This window comes from Dreissena polymorpha, chromosome 10 (genome assembly GCF_020536995.1).
Source record: "Dreissena polymorpha isolate Duluth1 chromosome 10, UMN_Dpol_1.0, whole genome shotgun sequence".
In the NCBI taxonomy this organism is placed as follows: Eukaryota; Metazoa; Mollusca; class Bivalvia; order Myida; family Dreissenidae; genus Dreissena; species Dreissena polymorpha.
The window spans coordinates 53,749,731-53,772,786 of record NC_068364.1 but is presented as its reverse complement, the minus strand read 5'-3'; the positions used below and the strand labels follow the sequence as shown (position 1 = coordinate 53,772,786).

The 23,056-nt window shown below is 33.7% G+C and overlaps 1 protein-coding gene across 9 annotated transcripts in view; it reads right to left on the bottom strand.

Annotated features, from left to right (window-relative positions):
* Positions 1–16,317: 16,317 nt before the first annotated feature.
* Positions 16,318–23,056, bottom strand: part of LOC127848059 (neurogenic locus notch homolog protein 2-like) — a 33,351-nt gene continuing 26,612 nt past the window's right edge. For 5 of the 9 annotated variants that reach the window (XM_052380346.1, XM_052380348.1, XM_052380350.1 and 2 more), the window contains 6 exons: positions 22,349–22,429; positions 21,858–21,968; positions 19,982–20,092; positions 18,284–18,316; positions 17,315–17,447; positions 16,318–16,590 (listed from right to left, as the gene is read on the bottom strand). In XM_052380346.1, the coding sequence (XP_052236306.1) occupies positions 16,401–16,590; positions 17,315–17,447; positions 18,284–18,316; positions 19,982–20,092; positions 21,858–21,968; positions 22,349–22,429 (659 nt within the window). In that variant the 3' untranslated portion in view covers positions 16,318–16,400. The remainder of the gene's footprint in view (positions 16,591–17,314; positions 17,448–18,283; positions 18,317–19,981; positions 20,093–21,857; positions 21,969–22,348; positions 22,430–23,056) is intronic. The other 4 variants (XM_052380351.1, XM_052380355.1, XM_052380352.1 and 1 more) reach the window with 3 other exon arrangements.

Genomic DNA, 23,056 nt, shown 5'->3' with positions numbered 1-23,056 from the left:
CTTCTTATAATATTTTTACCTTTTTTCCAGTTGATAAAAATGCAGAAACATATCGCCAATTCATTGAAGGCGACAACATGCAGGTGTGTATTTATTAGCATTAGTTCTGATTTAAATATTATTTGTGAAAATCTGTGTTGATAACTTGTATTTAATATTAAAGACAGTATAAACCTGACATAATACCATATTTACCACCTTGAAGGCTTCACAAATGCGAGTTTATCTAATTCTGTTGAATTATTTATGTTCTATAAAAGCTCTATAAAAGTGTATACAATAAAATATTTGAGTACTATAAGACTTGATGATTTTTTTTAATTGACCATGGCCATACTTCTCTACTACCACCTGTTTATGGGAATAATGTGTCTCCAACTGGTGTTTTCACTTCATATACAGATTATCAAGAAATATATTTCCGAATGCATTTGGTTAAAGAAACTTTAAATAGTTTCAAATGGTTTCCGATTCATAATCAGGAACAATTTAAAGTATTCTTATAACCTCACTATGTAAATGTTATTTGAAGAAAAACTAGAATGAAATTTGGGTATTCTGATTGGTTTGTTTTGCACATTGATATTGAGTTATAAATTGGTACACATGTATATATATATATATATATATATATATATATATATATATATATATATATATATATATATATATATGAAGACAAAAAGAATTATAAGAAACAGCTTTTTATACCCAGCCATAGGAGGAGGGATATTGTTTAGGCATTGTCCGTCCGTCTTTCCGTCTGTCCGTCCGGAGCCATATCTCTATATATATATATATATATGAATAAGAGGATGATGCACAACAAATGGCATTGCACACCATCATGTAATAAAGTAGTTATGGCCCTTTGTATCTTTAAAAAAATGCTTTTTAATATAAGCTTACAGCTTTATCTCCATTAACTCATGAGCCATAGCCATGAAACAAAGTTGTTCTCAATCATCTGGGGGTGCTTCACATTTAATACCCATAATCCTAGGGGCTAAGGTCAAGGTCACACATTGGGATCAAAATTCACAAATTTGATTAATTATTAATTATTTAGTCATTCCTTTACCATGCCATGAAACTTGCTATAGTTGTTCTCAATCATATGGGGTGCTTCACATTCAACACCCATAATCCTAGGGGCTAAGGTCAAGGTCACACATTGAGGTCAAAGGTCTACACCCATCCATAAACAAAATTTATTTGGTGGGGAATATCAATTCAAAGAATTTGCTTGATTATGGGCTATCATAAAAGAAAGTAAATTACTCCCTGTTTTGGTTGTTAAACTTGTGAAAATGCAACAATGGGCGTCTCAAAACTTCAATATTTAACCAGAGCTCCAGATAATCAAATTTTGTATGCCCCACTTCGAAGAAGAAGGTGTACATTGTTTAGCACATGTCGGTCTGTCCGTCGGTCGGCCAGTCCACCAGATGGTTTCCGGATGATAACTCAAGAACGCTAAAGCATAGAATCATAAAACTTCATAGGTACATTGATCATGACTGGCAGATGACCCATATTGATTTTCAGGTCACTAGGTCAAAGGTTAAGGTCACAGTGAATCGAAATAGTAAAATGGTGTCCAGATGATAACTCAAGAATGCTTAGGCCTAGGATCATGAAACTTCAAAGGTACATTGATCATGACTGACAGATGACCCATTTTGATTTTCAGGTCACTAGGTCAAATGTCAATGTAACAGTGAATCGAAACAGTAAAATGGTTTCAGGCTGATAACTCAAGAATGCTTACGCCTAGGATCATGAAACTTCATTGGTTCATTGATCATGACTGGCGGATGATCCCAAATAATTTTCAGGTCACTAGGTTAAAGGTCAAGGTCACAGTGACAAAAAACGTATTCACCCAATGGCTGCCACTACAACTGACAGCCCATATTGGGGCATGCATGTTTAACAAACAGCCCTTGTTTTTATAAGAGATTTATCATTGGCTTCTGGTTTGCCACTTATGAATGGTGTAAACGAACTACATATATTCAAAAACATGCATTTTGAAGTGGCTGATAAAATAATCTGTATTGGGCATTTGTTTGAGCACCTGACAATTACACATGATGTGTATGCCAATTTGTATGATGATTTTGTTCACTTATCAAAATTTGAATTCATGTGTATTTAGGAATTTGCATGAGTATTCAGTTTAAACATATTTTATTCAAACGAGAATGCATATACATATATACGAGCATACAACAATTGTTTACAAACAAGTTTGATTTGGATAAGAACGGAAGACTACGTCTTATTGAGTTCTTCTCCATAAAGGTTATTTTAGTTGCATGTTTTAAGCGAACATAATTAGTTTACTAATAAGTCGAATAAAAATGGAATAAGTGCGATAAGAGGAGAAAATAGTAGAGTAGATAAGGAGAAGACTTAGTTAGAGAAAGTGAGTAATAGAGACGTTCTGAGGCAAAACTATGTTTCAAATCGTTTGCTATTGATGATATATGTGTGTACTGCATCAGCAATTTTGGTATTAGTTGTATAGTCCAGAATGCTATCTCCATATAATATCGTTTGGACAGAGGGGACAGAATACATTGATATGGTGTTCATGAGTCCTGCACGGATATTACTATAGAGCTGACATTCAAGGAAATAGTGAGAAGGTGACTCTCTTTGTCCGCATCACGAGTATTTACTAAGGATGCAACAGGTTAACTGGTTATCCTACCGATACGACCAGTTAACCGGTAACATTTTTGGGAAAAGGTTAACCTGAGAAACTAATGTAAATACATTTTTTCTTGGAATATGTTTTTCTTTTTTTTAATGCAACTCGTACGATTTTACGTTTTGCGCGGCAAGCTGCCAATTTGCGCTGGCGACTAGTAAGAACAACATGCCGCACCGTCGATGGTAGTAAATAACGTGTCAACAAACAAGCAAATAAAGTAACAAGAAACCGTCGGAGACGGGTGATGCTCCCCAAAGTTTTTTTTGTCACAATATTGCACTATATATTCAGATAAAAGGAAACGTCTTTAGGTCACAGTAGTTTGGGGGACAATATTTTTTTATAGAAAATTTCAAAGGGCCATAACTCTGTGAAAAATCATCCGACCAGAACCCGCTGATATTATGCACATCTCCTCTTGGTAGTGAAGCTTCCCATAAAGTTTCATTGAATTTAGGTCATTAGTTGCTGAGAAATAGCCCGGACAAAAATTGCGCACGGATGGACAGACGAAGCGGTGACTATATGCTCCCCGCAAAATAAATGTTGGGGGAGCATAATAAAGCAGTACCTTTGTGGTAACAAACAGGGGGTACCTTTTGATAATTGGAACGTGTTTTTTTAACTCGCGAACATTTAACTAGCGAACTGCGGGGAGTGGGAGCTATAAGCGAAGACGCAATTGATACTTTTATCGAACTTGCAATGACATTCAAGTAAATGAATTTATATGTGTAAATAAAGTATTTATCAGTAATAGTTTGATACAAAATTGCATTCGTAGTTAAAATCTTGTCGAATTTACTTGTTTTTGTTTTATCAGAAATTAAAATGATTGTTAGTAATTTACGTTATCCACGATGCCACCACTACCGTCTGAGGCAAGTTTTGTTTAAGAAAGCAAATAATTAAACTAATTTAATAAAAACATATTTTTAATAAAATGAAACTAGAATAAACCAAGAAACACACCATTTGTGAGCGATACGACGCGAACGTTATGTAAGCAGCCCAAATATAAGTTAATAACACGTGAACATGAACATAATGTTATTCTGTATTTTTTACTCATCATATTCTTTTACGCAGGAAAAAAATAGATAGCAAACATTAACAAAGTTATTAAAATAAATGTGTATTTTATAAAGAAACAGACATGTTATCAACGTCAAAGACTTAAATTACTTTCGCTTCTATATTTAAAGAATACAGGAATGAGCGGTATGAAATTGTTTATGTATACATGTACTTTGACAATTTAACTGCTTAAGGTGTTTTTGTTAACCGGTTACTGCAAAAGGTTAACCGGTTAATGATTTGTGTAACCTCTTGCATCCCTAATATTTACACAAATACACATCTTATCTGGACCAACTAAGTAAAATAACTTCTTTAGTTCAAATTACAATAGCTCTGCCAAAAGCTCATATTAAAGTCACCTTTAAAAATCCACATTTGCACAAGAAAGCACCAATGTAATGTGTAATAATCAATTTATCTACCAGTTTTGATTATTTATCATTATAATTATTGGATTTCTTTAAAAACTATTTTTCAAGAAAATTTGATATAAATGTGCAGAACCTGATCCCGCCGCATCCTGCAAGAGCGGTGCGTGTGATCAGCCATGATGATGTCAGCTTTTTGACCGATTCCTTCATATCTAACCCTATTGTGCAGATTGTAACGCTGGTTGGAATGGTGGGCTTAGAAGATGACACCAGTAATTTTGGATCGTGAAGGTGGAAGCAAGGTTGAAGTCCTGGGTGGCATGACATTTTAAGTGTGCGTCTGTTAATAAGGAATGGCTGGAAATTTGAGAGCAATTCACTCTCTGTGGAAATATTATGCAGACATAACATTCGAATTTGGGTCTGTAAATAAAAAAAAAATGCGAGGGATTTGCTTATTAGTTGAAGTGTTATGAATTTTGGTATGCAGGCATAACTTCTTGAGTTTGGGTTTTAAAATAAGGAAGAATTGGAAACTTGAGAGCAGTGCACTTTCTGTTGAAATGTTTTTTCATTTTGATATGCCAGAGTAACATTTGAGTTTGTGTCTGTAAATAAGAAATTATTCGAAATGCAAGAGATTTGCTTATTAGTTGAAGTGTTATGCATTTTGTTACGCTGGCATAACATTTTTAGTTTGGCTCTGTAAATAAGAAATGATTTTAAATTTGAAAGCAATCCACTTTCTGTTGAAAAAATTATTTATTTTCTTACGCTGGCATAACATTTAAAGTTGTGTTCTGTAAATAAGAAATCATTTGAAATGCAAGTAATTCACTTTTGAGTTGAAATGTTTGGAATTTTGTTATGCTGGCATAATATTTTAAGTTTTGGTCTGTAAATAAGAATCATTACAAATGCAAGCGATTCACTTTTGAGATGAAATGTTTAGAATTGTGTTACGCTGGCATAACATTTTAAGTTTTGGTATGTAAATATAATCATTAGAAATGAAATCGATTCACTTTTGAGATGAAATGTTTGGAAATTTGTTACGCTGGCATAACATTTTTAGTTTGGCTCTGTAAATAAGGTATGATTGGAAACTCTAGACCAATGCACTTTCTGTTGAAATATTATTTATTTTGTTACGCTTGCATAACATTTAAAGTTTTGGTATGTAAATAAGAAATGACTCGAAATGCAAGTGATTCACTTTGGAGTTGAAATGTTGGAATTGTGTTACGCTGGCGTAAACTTTTTAGTTTTGGTCTGTAAATAAGTTTCATTTGAAATGCAAGCGATTCACTTTGGAGTTGAAATGTTTGGAATTTTGTTACTCTGGCATAACATTTTAAGTTTTTGTATGTAAATAAGAAATGATATGAAATGCAAGTGATACACTTTGGAATTGAAATGTTTGGAATTTTGTTACGCTGGCATAACATTTTGAGTGTTGGTCTGTAAATAAGAAATGATTTTAAATGCAAGCGATTCACTTTGGAGTTGAAACGTTTAGAATTTTGTTACGCTGGCATAACATTTAAAGTTTCGGTCTGAAAATAAGAAATCATTTGAAATGCAAGTGATTAACTTTCGAGGTGAAATATTCGGAATTTTGTTACGCTGGCATAACATTTTAAGTTTTAGTCTGTGAATAAGAAATGATATGAAATGCAAGTGATTCACTTTGTAGTTGAAATGTTGGAATTTTGTTATGCTGGCATAACATTTTAAGTTTTGGTCTGTAAATAAGAATCATTTGAAATGCAAGAGATTCTCTCTGGAGTTGAAATGTTTGGAATTTTGTTACGCTGGCATAACATTTTACATTTTGGTCTGTAAATAATAAATGATATGAAATGCAAGTGATTCGCTTTGGAGTTGAAATGTTTGGAATTGTGTTACGCTGGCATAACATTTACAGTTTTGATCTGTAAAAAAGATATCATTCGCTGGCATAACATTTTAAGTTTTGTTCTGTAAATAAGAAATGATTTTAAATGCAAGCGATTCACTTTTGAGTTGAAATGTGATGAATTTTGTTAAGCTGGCGTTACATACTTTTCATTTTCAATAAATTAGCATGTCGAAATTATCACAAAAAATGGATTTTTTAAATATAAAAAACCAGTTAAACACCCCTTTAAATTGGGATTCGTGGACATTGCCTTTTTAAACTAGACACAGTTAAATATGATTTGGAATCTCTATTAAGACTGATAGCGATTTTCAGAGGCACGATAACCTGACCTACTTTCGCTTTCACATTTCACTCATTAAAGAAGTGCTACCCACAATTCCTTTCGCGTAAGTACACAGGTCAGTAAGACCGGTGTGTACACAATGCAATACATATGGTGAACATACACATAAGCGTGGAGCATTCAGTTCCCGACCACCCGTCTTTACACGCTCATGACACGCTAATCTTGCAATGAGGTCCGACCCAATCGTTGTAACAGACGCATTGGTGGTTGTGCTGTTCGCCGTGGATACAAGGCGATTCATTTCAAATGGCGCCATTCCAGCCCTGGTCGCACTCGCAATACTAAGCGTGCGGATGATAATGGCCATGGACGCAGATATTTTGATCACATTTTGCACCATCCCAGCCGGAATCGCATTCGCAAGAGTTGGTTTTGTCAAAAGTACCATGGTAACAAAGTGATTTGTCGCATTTTTACAGTTCCAGCCTGACTGGCAATCACAGTTATTTGATTTAGAATGAAAAGTGCAAAAGTCGCAAACTTACATGTCGCATTTTGTACCTGTCCATTTAGAGTTACATTCGCAGTACTTCGCATGGACGTGATAATGACCTTTGACGCACAGGGATTCGTTACATCGGATACCGTACAAGCCATCCGGGAACTTGCAATATTCGTTGTGAGATTGATATGTTCCGATGACGCAATAGTGCTCGTCGCAGTTAGGACCTGTCTACCCTGCATTACACTGTATTGGTTGCACCGTCAAAACGCCAATGGTCGCAATTTTGAATAAGCAAACACACATTATGATCCGATTTTCGACTTTAAACGTACACCTAGTTTAAAAAGTACAATACACGTTTTAAAACTAATACGCGATTGTGGAATAAATACAGCAATTTATATAGCATACATTTAGACAATTACGCTACTCCTAACAATAATAAGTATCATATTAGACAGTTACTATGTTTTGCAAAATATCATATATTAATTATAATGTTTTACCGTTTGCACCTGCAGCCGTCATGGTTACAGTAGACAATAAAGGAACGGAAACTGAACTGCAAAAAATAATCGTTTAATCATAGCATTACAATAACAGAGATTAATTAAACATGTACTATAAATATACAAAGCGGATGAGTTTTGATAATGAATATCTCGTTACATTTTGATCGGTTTAACGATTAGATCAATGGACATTGTATTAGGTTTTGAAGTACTTTGCAATACACTCCTCGTAATTATATGAGTTTCTCAAGGCTTTTTTAAAGTTTAAAATGGTCAATATTAAAATATGTTACATGACATCAAAGTTAACCTATAACTTCAATGCGCACTTATAGTGTATATGTCTTACCCACAACACCATTCATGTTGATTGCACTTTCAGTATTTGACTGACAGTACGTAAGGCATTTGAACTTATATATTATTACGTTGCCGATAATCAATTCTATCTATATTCGTTCAGTACATGTTGTTATTACGGCAAAACAAACAGTGTTAGTTGCATGTAACATTATCAGATAACAGAGTCTATGTTACGTGTGCATCGTCTATCGCCATGATTACAATGGGTAGATAAATCACCATCTTAAACAATTATAATGAGCTCTATCTCAGCAAGATGACACGCCGTGTATAACAGCGTCAAATGTGTGTACTTTCTTATTGTTGCTTGATGTTCATCTTGTTTAATCTGAAATGTATGTTTTCTTATTTGCAAAATTAATACACTAAAATGAAGAAAAAGGTAGAATAAATTAAATACCTTACCATTAACATTTATTTTCTCGGAACGGATGTAAGGCTCAACGTTTATGTTTTTTCTTGTATACCTGTAATCAAAATTATATTAGTTTTATTTAAATTACAACTTAACTTCTTTTTTCTATCTTGAAACTTAATTGTCAACTTCGAGCCATCAAATACTGATTGAATTTAATACATATCGGCATCTTTAACGGTCATCATTTCTATGGCGTTCGTTTCACATTCAACACTTCTATTACAAATTAAAAATAAACTTGTCGTGGCAATTGTATAGTACCCTATGTAACCTGAAACAAATAGTATTACATTAACCGTAGCTTATATTTGAATAACCCGTATCGTGTTTGGCTTAGTTAAATTTCAAATCTTTACTGTTCTCACAGCCTTGCACTTTATGACTTAAACATAGAACATCACATAATTTAAAGGACACTTGTCATGGAACTGGGTTCGACACACGGTCACAGATTCCACGATCAGAGTAATCCCACTTATCAATGCTAAGAGGGTAAACTTTGCATTTAATATACCATGCATGACACATTAAAAATACTACGCACATACGATGCATATAAAGCGTTCGTTTGATGATGTTAAGGGTCTTTTAAATAAAGCCATCACAATAATTATACAAACACGCAAACAATTCATGTTGAGCATGCGCACGGCTCTAGTACTAAAAGTGTTTGAACTCATCAAGAATTGTTTTGCGCGCTTTTTAAAACAGGATAACATTTATAGCATGTAATCTACACTTACGTATGCGCATTTGTAAAATGATTCGTCACAGCATATACGTCGATGACAGAAACCGGAAGTTTGAATATCAAGTCGCGAAATTTGAAGATAAACTAAAAGTAACGACTTTGTTCTGAATCAGGTTAACAGTAAGGTTAGAGAGCTAGAGAAACAGAGAAATAATTTACAAGACGAAATTGTGTATTTACAATAATAGCCCATGAGGAACAATTTGGTGTTCGGTTGCATACCGGAAACACGCAACGGCACGTTTGAAGATGCGGAAATCACGATACGGACACTCTTTCAAAAGAAAATGCAGCTTGCCAGGAAAGAGGCAGCCTCAATTCATTTTGAGCGTGTGCACCGGTCATCTAGGTCGCAGACGCTTGGAAAAACTATAAACATTATTAGCAAGTGTGCTTTCTTTAAAGAGAGGGAAAATGTGAAGAAGAGATGAAATGAACTGGAAGGCACGGGTTATCGTGTTTTTGAACAATTCCCTCAGGAAGTCTTGCAAAAAAGGCAATTGGTGCCAAAAAAGGAAGGAGGCGAGGCGGCTGGGTAAACGGGCTTACCTGACCAACGACACCCTCTACATAGACGGAACTCCGGTGCGAGCGTAGGAGCACGACGGTGGTGATGTTAAGATCCCTTCATGGAATATTTACGGACTTACGGATTGTAAAACGTAATGTTCTAATTGTGTTAATATTTTAAGCAATCACAATGTTAGTTTCCTGTATGAATCATAGACAAATAGTAATAGCGATATAACTTTAAGTGGATATTTACCTTTTAACTTTAAAAAAAATATAAATACATATAAAAGCTCGAATAAATAGTGGTGGCATTGTTTTGTATAGTTAATCTGAATTATCTGAGGGTATTGAAATTGTAACAAATCACTATGTTACAATAATTTGGCTTAAACTTTACCACACTTTGTTTAATATCTCAAACGATATGTATATATTTGCAACCTATTTATGGGGTAGGAGTCTCCAGTTTGCAATATACTTAACGTTGATCTCTTTGAAATTTTAGAAAACGATATTACTTACTATTCTTCACTTGGTAAAATTTTTGTTGTAGGCGACCTAAATCGCAGAGTTGGAAATAAATATGATTGCTCAAGACATAATAAACACTTTATATGATGACGATGATTATTGCCCTTAATTAGGTCCTCAGTAGATAATGTACTTGATATATGTAAAGCTACATGCTTACGCATTATTAAAGGCAGAATTGGCAATAGCTGTAAGCATACTTTTTATTCTCATAACGGTACGTATTTCATTGATTATTTGTTGACAAAAGAAATCAGCTTTTCAACTATATCGGATTTTGCCGTCATGATTTGAACGAATTTAGTGATCACGCCCCGTAAGATATCGCCTTGCTGTGTAATACTGTACCATCAGAGTATAAGTCCTACACTGATGTCAATTATAAATGGGACGATGTTTTACGCGAGCAATTTCGCTCAGGGATTATGTCTATGCTACCTAATAAACCTAGTTTAATATTATTGTGCAACATATAGGTTGTTCATGTCGAGCATCAATCAATGACGTTTTTGAATAGTTTTACTGATACCATTCGAAATGTTGCTGATCCGTTATTTTCGAAAATCCGTGTTTATTGAACAAACCATAGTTTATATGTAAATACCTATATAAAGCATGCGGAATGGTTAGATCGCGAGTGCGTTATGCACGAAATTTGTACCACGCCGCTTTACGTGTTTTTAACTCGTGTAAAACAGATATAATAAGAAATTGTTTATGTTCATATAAGACATACTATGCATATTTAATTCGCAAGAAGAAATCCTGTCGTTTAAGACACAAAATGTTGAAAATTGAAAATTTAAGGAAGCACAAAGTAAGGGCCTTTAGGCGATTTTTCAAATACACAAATAGCGACATAAATAGTAAAATATCTTCAGAAGAATTTAAAAGGTTTTTTAAGATTCTTAGTAACAATATGTCTGATTTTTGTAATACTGAAGCAGAAGATTTCTGTTTAAATAATGATTTATACCAAGAAAATTACGCATTTCCTGAACTTAACGTAACTATATATGTTGAAGAAGTTAAGTATGCAATTAAACATTTAAAGTGTAATAAATCATCTGGCAGTGATTGTATTTTGAATGATTATTTTATTGAATGTGGTGATATTCGATTTGCCCATTTGTGTGACTTATTTAACGGTATCATGATATCGGACTTTTTTCCCGATAAGTAGACAGAAGGGGTTAAATCCCTTTGCTTAAAAAGGGTATTGTAAATGATGTCATTAACGATAGAAGGATAACTCTAGTAAGTTGTTTTTCAAAAAAAAATCACGATTTTAAATTAGCGCATCGAAACTTTTTGCGATGAAAATACTATTATTTCCACTGCGGAGAATCATGTGATCACAAAAGTACATCGTACGCACAAAATGGCGGAAAAAGCTCTCGCTTAATGACGAAAATCAAGGTATTCTCATATTTTATAATATCAAAATAAATGATAATTATTCGCAGAGTACCCGCTTAGTCGCCTTATGTACTCTGGTAATTGTCTTTTTTTAGATTTCTAAAAGTTTCTCAAACAGTCAGGAACAATAAACAATTAAAATTGCACATCGTCTGAACATACTTTTGTGATCACGTGATTCCCCGCAGTGATTTCGGATGCGCAGTTCGGACTTCGGATATTCGAATGTTGATGCGATTTTTATACTGATATCAATTGTTCAAAATTCAAATGAAAATAAACGTTTGTATGATATAAACGTCGATATGTTAAAATGTTTTGATAGTATATTCTGAAATGCATTATGGTTGAAAATATTTAAGTCTTGTATTTAAGGCAATTTGCTTAGAAAAGTTAAGAATATGTATGCACATGTCAAGTCTCATGTTAAATCATGTTCATCTTATTCTGATTATTTTAGTTATGCTATTGGACTGAGGCAAAAGTAGTTGATGTCGCCGAGTTTGTTTTCTTTATTTGTTGAATACCTTGAACATAGATTGCACTTCCTGAAAATTTAATGTAAAAATGCAAAAACAAAAATAATGTTTTTTCGGAAGAGGAAGTAAAACATAACGAAAAATGGACATACAATGGTAATAATATTGAAGTTGTTGACAACTTTAATTATTTAGGCACGGTGTTTAATTATATTATACATTTTAAACTGCCACAGGAACATTTGGTTGGTAAAGCCCTTAAAGCCATGAATACATTATTGTTTAACTGCAACGAATTTGACATAAAACAAAAAAATATTTTGCCAGTTGTTTGACGCGTTTGTTAGTTCCATATTAAATTATGCTTCAGCAGTATCGGGCTTCACGAAGTCAGCACGCATACATATACAATTTGCAAACAATTGCTACTAGTGAAAAAAACATGTAATGTTGTTGTAGATGGACAATTAGGAAGATATCAATTGTAGGTAGACAGATTTATTAAAATTGTTAAATATTGGTTTAAGGTTCTTAACAACGAGAATATCATAATGCAAATTGTGTACAAACAAGCCTTGAGAAATTGTTATAAAGGTTATACAAACTAGGTCTCAAATGTAAAGAACATGTTAAATAATTTTGGATTTAGTAATGTTTTTGAAATTCCAAGCATTGTATAAGTTAATAGTTTTATAAGCGAGTTGAAATGTAGACTTGTTTACAATTTTAAACGGGAGTGGTACTGTAAAATAAATAATAGCTCTGTTTTAATGATGTGCAACGTTATTTAAAGCTGTTTGGATTATGAAGCAAATGTAGACTTTTTGTAAGATTAAGAGTCTCTGCGCATCCGTTGAGAATCAACGAAATGAACGTTGTTGTTTATGTTGAAATGCCTTGGATGTAGAAGATTAATATCATTTTAAATGTATATGTCATTGTTATACTGCTTTACTAAAAATATATAAACCGTATATATTATGTTAACCCATATATATATATATATATATATATATATATATATATATATATATATATATATATATATATATATATATATATATATATATATAAATTCTAAAAGTTATAAGTTTTATGCGAAAAATAAGTTGTTTATAATTTATGTAAATATATCAAAGAAGCTCTTGTTATAAGAAATACGATTCAAAATAAAACTGGTCAATACATTTCATTATCGCCTTTATAGTGTATAAGTATTTGTATTCGCAAATGTGTATTCTATGTTATTTAATATTATGTTGTTTTACTAATTTGCGTAACCGAAAATAATTTGCATTCTTTAGTATGTTTTTAGTGTGAAGACGATGTACTTGTGTATAAGTCTAAATAAACTGTCTGTATGTCTGTCTGTCTGTCTTTCATGCTTGTTTATCTCTTTCCAACATCGCCTAATTAAGGCCAGTTTAAAATGTCCAGATATAGTACACCGGTTTGTGACCAGATGGATGATTAACAAGATGACGTATAGAAGAACAATTATTTCAACATTAAGTGCGAATGCAATCGCTATCGTGTACAATGAAGACGTACCATAACTAGTAGTACGGTAGATGTATGTATAGCTTACATATGAGTTAGTTGTAACCAGCTTTATGATTTAACAAAAAGAGATATCAAAATACACGAACACTAACGATCACATTTAATTCAACAATGGCCCCAAAAAAACGAATCGAGCTTCAACTAATTTGTATATTAAGCGTTTGACTCGGTTCAAGACAGTTACTGCTGTCATATTGGCAGATCGTTTAATTGTGTGCTAAACTAAGTTTACATTGGTTTGTTCGCCAATTTACATCAGGTACAAACAAACACCGTTTAAATACAAAGGGATATGTATTGCAATCAAAAATAGATTAACTTCAAATGAATGTGCTAATGTGCAGATAATATGCCGTAAATACTGCTTAGCATTAGTACCAATTATTTTCTTTAAGTTCACTTTGATAAGAATAACATAAATAATTAACGTGTACTACTTTAGTATATACTTAAGTATATATTGTCAACAGTCGCTGAGTCGCTGCTTCCGTTGCAATCTCGCCTTTATGGTGACGTCAGTGACGTCGCACTGACGAGAACACTGTCCGAAATATTGGCATTAGGTACGAATACAGAGCAGAACTGTTCGATAAGATCGACGAAGGACTGTTTACCATAGAAGCCATCGCCGTTTTGTAGACCTCACATTCAATAGTCATGTGCCGAGGTTGATGGTCGCCGGATATACCGTTGGTCTGCATGATTGAGAAAACGCGTTTTTGCACTTAAACACATCTTTGAAGAAAACACACTATTAAAGCTAGTATGCGCACATGCGTTTTAAATATAAATTAAACTATTAAGGCATCTCGATTTAAACTTTAAAATCTACTTGAGGCACCAAGACCGCTGTTTCCGGTGCATTCTTACTTTCATGTTGACGCATTGAAATCACTTTGCATTCAGCTATCGGATAGTTTTCTTCAGTAGTTAGGGTCACAAGAAATTTCAAGAAATGTATCAGAGATATACACAAAACTTACATTAAAAATGGCCAATAATAATGAATATATAGCTGCGCTATTCTAGAATGATCCGAATTTCACTAACTGAAATTATGGCCTCTGAATGAAAAATTGGCGTTAAGTTATTGCCTTATTCGGATGCCTGTATTTCGGACACTCGTTTTCGGATATGTTATTTTAAATATGTATTGTGGGTTGTTAAGCTCGATTATGTTATATTGACGTATTATGTCACATTTATTTTTATATTGTATTCGACGATGCACGCTGAAAACAAGTAGTATGAAGACTATAATAAGGAAATAGTATTGCCTTACTCAAACATCAATTTGAATTTGCCAAGGAGTACTAAATGTCGATGGAAACCATGGTTTATGTAGGTTCAAAGTTAAAAAATATTTATTGCAGTATATGTCTACTTAGTATTATTTAATAATAACACAAATCCTTATTCAGTGTTCAACTGGTTCCTTATTCCTTATTCAAAACGAATAAGGAACTTGCATTTTCATACGAACAAAAAAAATTAAAATGAACCAAAGAGACCCAATAAATCAATGAAAATCATTGTAAATGTAGGTTGGCTATTAAAAAACATTAATTGCAGTTCATTTTAATATAATGTTTAGTATGAAATCGCCAGTTCCTTATTCGATTTGAATAAAACAGTAACCAGTTCCTCATTCCGTGTTCAATACGAATAAGGAACTCAGTTATCATTAAATGAAACATTATAAGGTTCTCCTTTGAGCCAAATCCTATGTCAATGTCATGTAACTTGTTAATGTGTTACTTTGTCATCAAAAATAAGTTTAAACCAAATGAGACATAGAAGATATGTACTGCACTTTTTGTTTTTGATACCCAACCTACATTAACGATGATTTTAATTGATTTACTGGTCTGTTTGGTTCATTGTAATAGTTTGTATGAAAGTGCCAGTTGCTTATTCGATTTTAATAAGGAATAAGGAACCAGTTCCTTATTTTGTATTCACACAAAATAAGGTACTAGGTTATCATTACTCAAAACTTAATAAAAAAATATTGCTATTAGTATTTTAAATATACAACCAATATTTAAATAATATAGTATATGTTGTTAACTTTGGATCAATTTCATTATTGTTAAAGTAAGCCAATGCCGGTTCCTATTTGGCTTGAATACGGAATACGGAACTGGTTCCTTATTCCTTATTTAGCCGCTGAAAAGGAACTGGATTATAAATAAAGACAAACATGTTTGAATGTACAAGATTGCACTTGCATATCACATACATGTAAAATAATAGTATGTGCTGGAGGTTTCGTGATGTGATGTTAGTATTCGAATGAGAAAATATCGGTTTGGTTTTAACAATAAATCCTATGCAATCGCGAAGAAGAAACATACATATGTAACTTAATACATAAAGTTAAATAATTTGAGTTATTTTGTTTTGATTTACTTCAGAAATATTTGCATTATTTTTCATTAAAACCCTATATCAAATATGTTACGCGTGAATAAGGAATACGGAACAGTTCCTTATTCCTTATTCGAATAAGGAATAACGAAATAGGAATAAAAAACAAACTTACTCTCTATTACATTTTTATGTGTGTTTGTAACACTTTTCTTTGATGTATATCAAGAGCAAATAATAATTACCGGTATGTACAAATTAGAATAGCAATAAAACTACGGATCTTAAAATACCCAACTATTTTCTGGTTCATCAAAATCCAATTTTGAAATAAGAGAATCGTAAGATTGTATTCAATGATCAACTAATTCTTTTTCTGCATACCATACCAGCTGAGTTAGAAGTAACGAAATCTTAACCGTTACAATAATAAATATTTTAAATTAACCCTCACCCAACACTCTTAAATCAGTCTTCAATGCTTAAATGCTGAACAAGACAAACAACACATAACAAACATAACATATCATTCTATGCTTTGAACAGGCAAACGATAAACATAAGCAACATTCGAGAACAAATTAGTTGCTTGTCTATTTCTTTGGATGCGTGTAGAGGGTGTCTTGGGCAGGCTTGATATCCATGTTACAGTTGTCTGTGGTGCAGCAGTAGGTACAGTGGATGTCCTTCATCGTGTTCTCGTTTGGTTTGTATTCCTGACAGTCTGGATCATCACTTGTGCTGTGCCACCAGTCGTTCTCACACTCGTCATAAGTGCCACATCTACAACATTGAAAACATCAATAACATAATTATCTGCAAAATGATAATTTCCCTTATATATTTCATATGGACAAAGATGTGTTCGACGAGTAACGTCATTGAACCGTGTGATGAATTGGTTTTCTATATGAATGCATATTATTAAAAATCATACTTCGAAACTATTTAAGCTGTGTAGTTGTAAATCAACCTCAAACTCTAGGAAATCTTTTGATCATTACTACAATGTCGTTTATATAAGGCAAGTGACCAATTGCTACACAATCAGACACAGGACAAACAAAACATGTCACACACAATCACAATCTGATAAAAAGCAGATCGAAGCGTTGGGACAATTAAGGCAAAACATATTTGTGGGGGTTTAAAATCGGTTTGTGGGTGCCCAAATCTACCAATGTGAACAGATTACAAACACGTTAATCCTTAATTTATTTTGATGTTCAGTTACTTAAAAGTATTTTTATCTAATGTAGGTGTCGATCCACAAAACGGACTAGGTTATTTTAGAGGGTTAAATGACTGCCCGTCTTTCAAACCATTTTGGACAATCTGCGTCGTTTGTGACTATTGATGCAGTAGTGGGAAATAATCAATATGAACAAGGTACCAAGAAGGTTTTATTAAAAGTATACAATACTGACTAGGTTATAGCAGAGGGTAATATAAATTGCCTTCTGTCGTGAACATAATTGCATTTTTAGCAGAGCGTTTTATTACTTGCCTTCTGTCAATCCATTTAGAGCCGTCTTCATTGTTTGTGACTTCATTGATGCAGTAGGAGTCAGGACACGTCTCCAATTTAGTGAGGACAAAGCACAGCTGCGGGTTGACCTTACACACTGTGCACTGGATAGCTGAAACATGATAGGTTAGTCATAGTTCATAGCATGAATAGTCATAATTGATACAATTAATAAGGAATATTTACACATTTACATATACGTGAAGTAATATTTTATGTATTATTCTAACATGACAATTGCTGATCTACATACAGGAACACAATTACATAATTTGAGCAATAATACTTCCCGCAAAAAAAACAACAGAACTTTCAAGCATTAGCACTGCATAATCATATATGGTTCTCATTTACACTGCGCAAGCATTGTTCAAATCATTTGCGATCCGAAATAATTGTCGCATTGTCGTTATTAAGATATACCAATTAGCAACTTTTTGTAATTCTGAGATTGTTTTACAACTCCAGCTCACGCCCTTCTGTTTTTTTGTATTTTTGCACTAGAACTTAATCGTTATTTATAAACCAATTGACGACATAAAATCAAAACATTTTTCTTTAACTTCATCTACAAACTGTTTCTCGTTTTCGTCATGGTAACTGACAGATATATGTGGTAAATAGTCTGCTAATCAAATTGAAATAATGACAGTTCATGTATCTCCATACAGACATACTTTAATTTCAATTCGTGTACACAAATACGATCAAAGTAATGCACCACCAGTGTTAGTGAACAAAGCACCAATAGTAAAATTTCTTTTGACCATTTTCGATTATAAAAACGTGCATGTGGATCGAAAGGCCATCCTTTGGTTTAATAATTGCTACATTAAATATAGGCTAAAACCCTTTTGATGAGGAACGAAATATCTGCACTGTCAGCTTTCTATACACCGCTAATTGAATATAACAATTCATCAAATGGCAAACTATGTTAAGACGTACGTTGTGGAGCCGCTGTTGGTCGGACGGCAGTGCCTGGAAAACATAAACGAGGATATCCTGATGAGTCAATGAGTGAACATGATTCAGTAAACCATTATACAAAGTGTATTTGCTGATGTGATGCCGATTGTATTCATGAGAAAATAATAAACAATTAAATACCATTGGTGCGATAAGTTTTACGAGTAAAAAGCGTAACGTTAAACTAAGACAGTTACAAGCAAGTAAACAACGGGCTGTTCAATGCTACTGGTTCGATGGTGTTAACAAGTAAACAACGTTCAATACCATTCCACTTGTGCGATAGTGTTTAACGATGCAACAAGCAGCATGTTATCGCTACTGGTACGATGGTTTTAACACGTTAACAACGTACAGTACACGTGCTGCTAGTGAAATAATGTTAGCGATAAAATAGATGCAGTTCCATGTTTCTGGTGTGATGGTGTAAAAACTTAAACAATGTTCAGTTCCTTACTACTAAATAAGACATGATGGTCATGAGTAAACACCATACAGTTCCAAACTACAACGACTGGTGCAATGTTGTAAATGATTTAACAAAGAACAGTTCACTCGTACTAGTTCGATCTTTTTAATTATTTAGTGAACACGGTACAATTCCATTCTACTAGTGTGGTGATTTTAATGAGAAACCAATACATAATTCCACCCAACTGGTTAAATAGTGTTAATTAGTAAACAACGCTCAGTTTCATGCTATGGTACATTAGTGTTTATTGTCAAGGTACAGTTCCAAAGACTGGTGCGAATATGTTAATTTCTTTCCATTCTACCGGTGCGACATTGTTAAGTTTTCATGATACAGTTCCATACTACTGGTGTTCTTGTGGTAAAGAGTAACAGTTTTAATCAGAAAAAGTTTATAAGTAAAATCGTAAAGTTTAAGCATACTGGCTTTGGTGTCGATGAGTAAACAAATACAATAACATGCTGGTAGTGCGGTAATGCTAGCAAGCAAACAATGTTCAGCTCCATGCTACGTGTGCGAAAGTTTTAATGAGTATACAGCCTACCGTTCCATACTACTGATTCGATGGTATTTATGAGTAAACAACCTATAGTTTCGTACTACTGATGCACAACTGATGCAATTGTATAAATAAGCAAACAGCCCACAGTTCAATTATGGCTATCCGATCGTAGAATTGAGTAAACAGACTCCAGTTCCATTCTAGTGATGCAATGGTGTTAATGAGTAAACAACGTACATGTCCATATCAGTGATGCGGTAATGCAAATGAGTAAACAGCATACAGTTCAATGCTAAACAAGGCGCAGTTGCATATTTCTCCTGCGATCATATGATTTAGTAAATAACGGTAAATGCAATATAAGTGATGGAATGTGGTGTTGTATTAAAATCAACTGAAGCAATTGTGTAAATGAGTAAGGAATGTAAAGTTCCATACTACTGATACGGAGGTCTTGATGAGTTAATATAATGTTCAAGAGTAAACACGGTGCAATTCCATATCATCGATGCGAATTTGTTTATAAGTTTATAAGTAAACATTCTACAATCAAAACCACTTGTATAATGGTGTAAATGATTTAAAATAGTACAGTTCTATTCTACTAGTGTGGTTTAATAAGTAAACAACGCAATGCTCGATGAAACTGGTTTGATTTCAACTTTAAATTTGGCTCTGCAAAATGAGTATTCATTTAAATGACCTGTAGTCGTTTCCGATTGACCGCTGAATCCTGTTGTAATAGTTGTTGGTGGTAATGTTGAAGTCGCGGGTTGGCTACTCATAGTTGAACTTGTAACAGTTGATAAACTCCCTGTAAAGTGAAAGTTTCTTTTGTTTTCAGAGTGATAAACAACTGGTTTAGTGGCAAAAGACAAAACATATTTTTACGTAAAGTATTTTGCGTATTTTAAAATATTTGCTAAATAATTTTACTTGAAACCACATATGCGACAAACAGAAAAAGACTAACGAAATGATGGCTTTGTTATGTCCCATTCAAACGTTGTATGTGTGGATATGAATAAATAATGGCTCAACGCTGTGTTAACTTGTGCGGTCTAGGGGGTAAAAATTGGTTTCGGCTCAATTATTGTCATGGTTAATACATTTTCAATGATTAGACATGACCGAGGAAGGAACAGTCAATGGACTGTACATGTGAGATCACTTGTAGGTGTTTGCTATGTGACGATGGCGTTGCTTAAACCTGTTGTAGAAGTTGCTATAGATGATGTTGTACTGTTGGGTGGACTACTCGTAGTTGAAATCATACTAGTTGACGAATAATCTGTGAAGTGTGTACTGTTTGAGAGTGATGAACAAGAGTTTTAGTGGCAAGAGACAAACAAACGTGAACTCGTGTTACTTTAGTAATACGATTATTTGTTCAGATTAATGGTACTTTTAAACTCAGATAACCCAGCTTAAAGACCAAACAAAACGGCGGTTCCTTTATGACCTCTTCCAAATATTTGATTGTGGGATTTCTAATTAATAATGGCTCGACGCATGGTTACTTTTCCGGCAAAAGGGGTACTCTTTAAGTGCGGCTGAATTTTCAAGCAAAGTTAATACATATTTTCATGGAAAAAACTTACCTAGATAAAAAGAGTTAAAGTGCTGTACCATTCTACTAGTGTGACAATATAAACGAGTAAATAAAGCGCATGTCCATGCTTCTTGTGCAACGGACTTAACTTGTTGATGAGTAAACAAATACGATAACATGTTGGTAGTGCGATAATGCTAGGAAGAAAAACAACGTTCAGCTCCATGCTACTGGTGCGATGGTTTTAATGAGTATACAGCCTACCGTTCCATACTACTGATTCGATGGTATTTCTGAGTAAACAACCTACAGTTTTGTACTACTGATGCACAACTGATGCAATAGTATATATAAGCAAACATCCCACAGTTCCATATTGGTTATCCGATCGTAAAATTGAGTAAACCACCCTCAGTTCCATTCTAGCGATGACATGGTATTAATGATTAAACAACGTACATATCCATACCAATGATGCGGTAATGCAAATGAGTAAACAACATACAGTTCAATGCTATTAGGGCGATAATGTTAACGAGTAAACAAGGCGAAGCTGCATATTTCTCCTGCAATCATAGGATTTAGTAAACAACGGTATGTTCAATACAGTGATGAAATGTGATGTACTATTAAATTCAACACAAAGTTCAATGCAACTGGTGCAATTGTGTAAATGAGTAAGGAATGTAAAGTTCCATACTACTGATTCGACGGTCTACATTAGTAAATATAATGTTAAAACGTAAACAAAATGCACTTCCATACTTTCGATACAAATTTGTTTATGATTAAACATCCTACAATCAAAATCACTTGTATAATGGTGTAAATGATCTAATATAGTACAGTTCTATTGTACTAGTGTGATTTTGTTAATAAGTAAATAACGCACAGTTCGATGAAACTGGTTTGATTTAAACGTTATTCTATGCTCTGCAAAATGAGTATTTATTTAAATAAGTATGCTTTCAAAGACTGTTGTTAACATAAATATGTACTGCGCTTCAAAATATTCTTGCATTATCACCTGTAGTCGTTTCCGATAGGCCGATATATCCTCTTGTAGTAGTTGTTGGTGGAAATGTTGAAGTCGTGGGTGGACTACTCATAGTTGAACTTCTAACAGTTGATAAAATCCCTGTAAAGTGAGAGCTTTATTGTTTTCAGAGTGATTAATAAGTGGTTAAGTGGCAAAAGACAAACACTATTTTTACGTCAAATATGTATTTGCTTAAGAATTTTACTTGAAACCACATATGCGACAAACAGAAAAAACTAACGAAATGATGGCTTCGTTATGACCCATTCAAACGTTGTTTGTGTGGATACGACTAGATAATGGCTCAACGTTGTGTTAACTTGTGCGGTCTAGTGGGTAAAAATTGGCTTCGGCTCAATTCTTATCATTGTAAATACATTTTCAATGATTAGACATGACCGAGGAAGGAACAGTCAATGGACTGTACTAGTGCCGATTTTTTGTAGGTGTTTGCGATGTGACGATTGCGTTGCTTAAACCTGTTGTAGAAGTTGCTATAGATGGTGTTGACCTGTTGGGTGGAGTACTCGTAGTTGAAATCGTACCAGTTGACGAATATCCTGTAAAGTGTAAAGTGTGGTCTGTTTTCAGAGTGATGAACAAGAGTTTTAGTGGCAAGAGACAACAAACGTGAACTCGTGTTACTTTAGTAATACGATTATTTGTTCAGATTAATTGTTCTTTTAAACTCAAAAGACCAACTTACAGACCAAACACAACGGTTGTTCCGTTATGGCCCCTTTCAAATCTTTGATTGTTGGATTTGTAATTAAACATGGCTCGACGCATGGTTTATATTGCGGCAAAGGGGGTAAACTTAAAGTGCGGCTGAATTTTCAAGCATAGTTAATACATATGTTTATGGATAACCCTTACCTAGAAAGATATAGTCAATGAGCTGTACCATTCTACTAGTGTGACAATATTAACGAGTAAACAAAGCGCATTTCCATGCTAACGCTAACGAATACATATATATCTATACTACTAACGCGATTGTGTTTATGACTTAACATTGTAAAGTTCCATGACAGTGGTGTTAATGACTTAACAGTGTGCGATTCCAAACAAATGATGCGATGGTGTTAATGACTTTACAGAGTGTATTTCCCTACTACTGATGCATTGGTTTTAATCACTAATCATAGTACAGTTCCGTGCTACTATTGCAATTGTGTTTATAACAT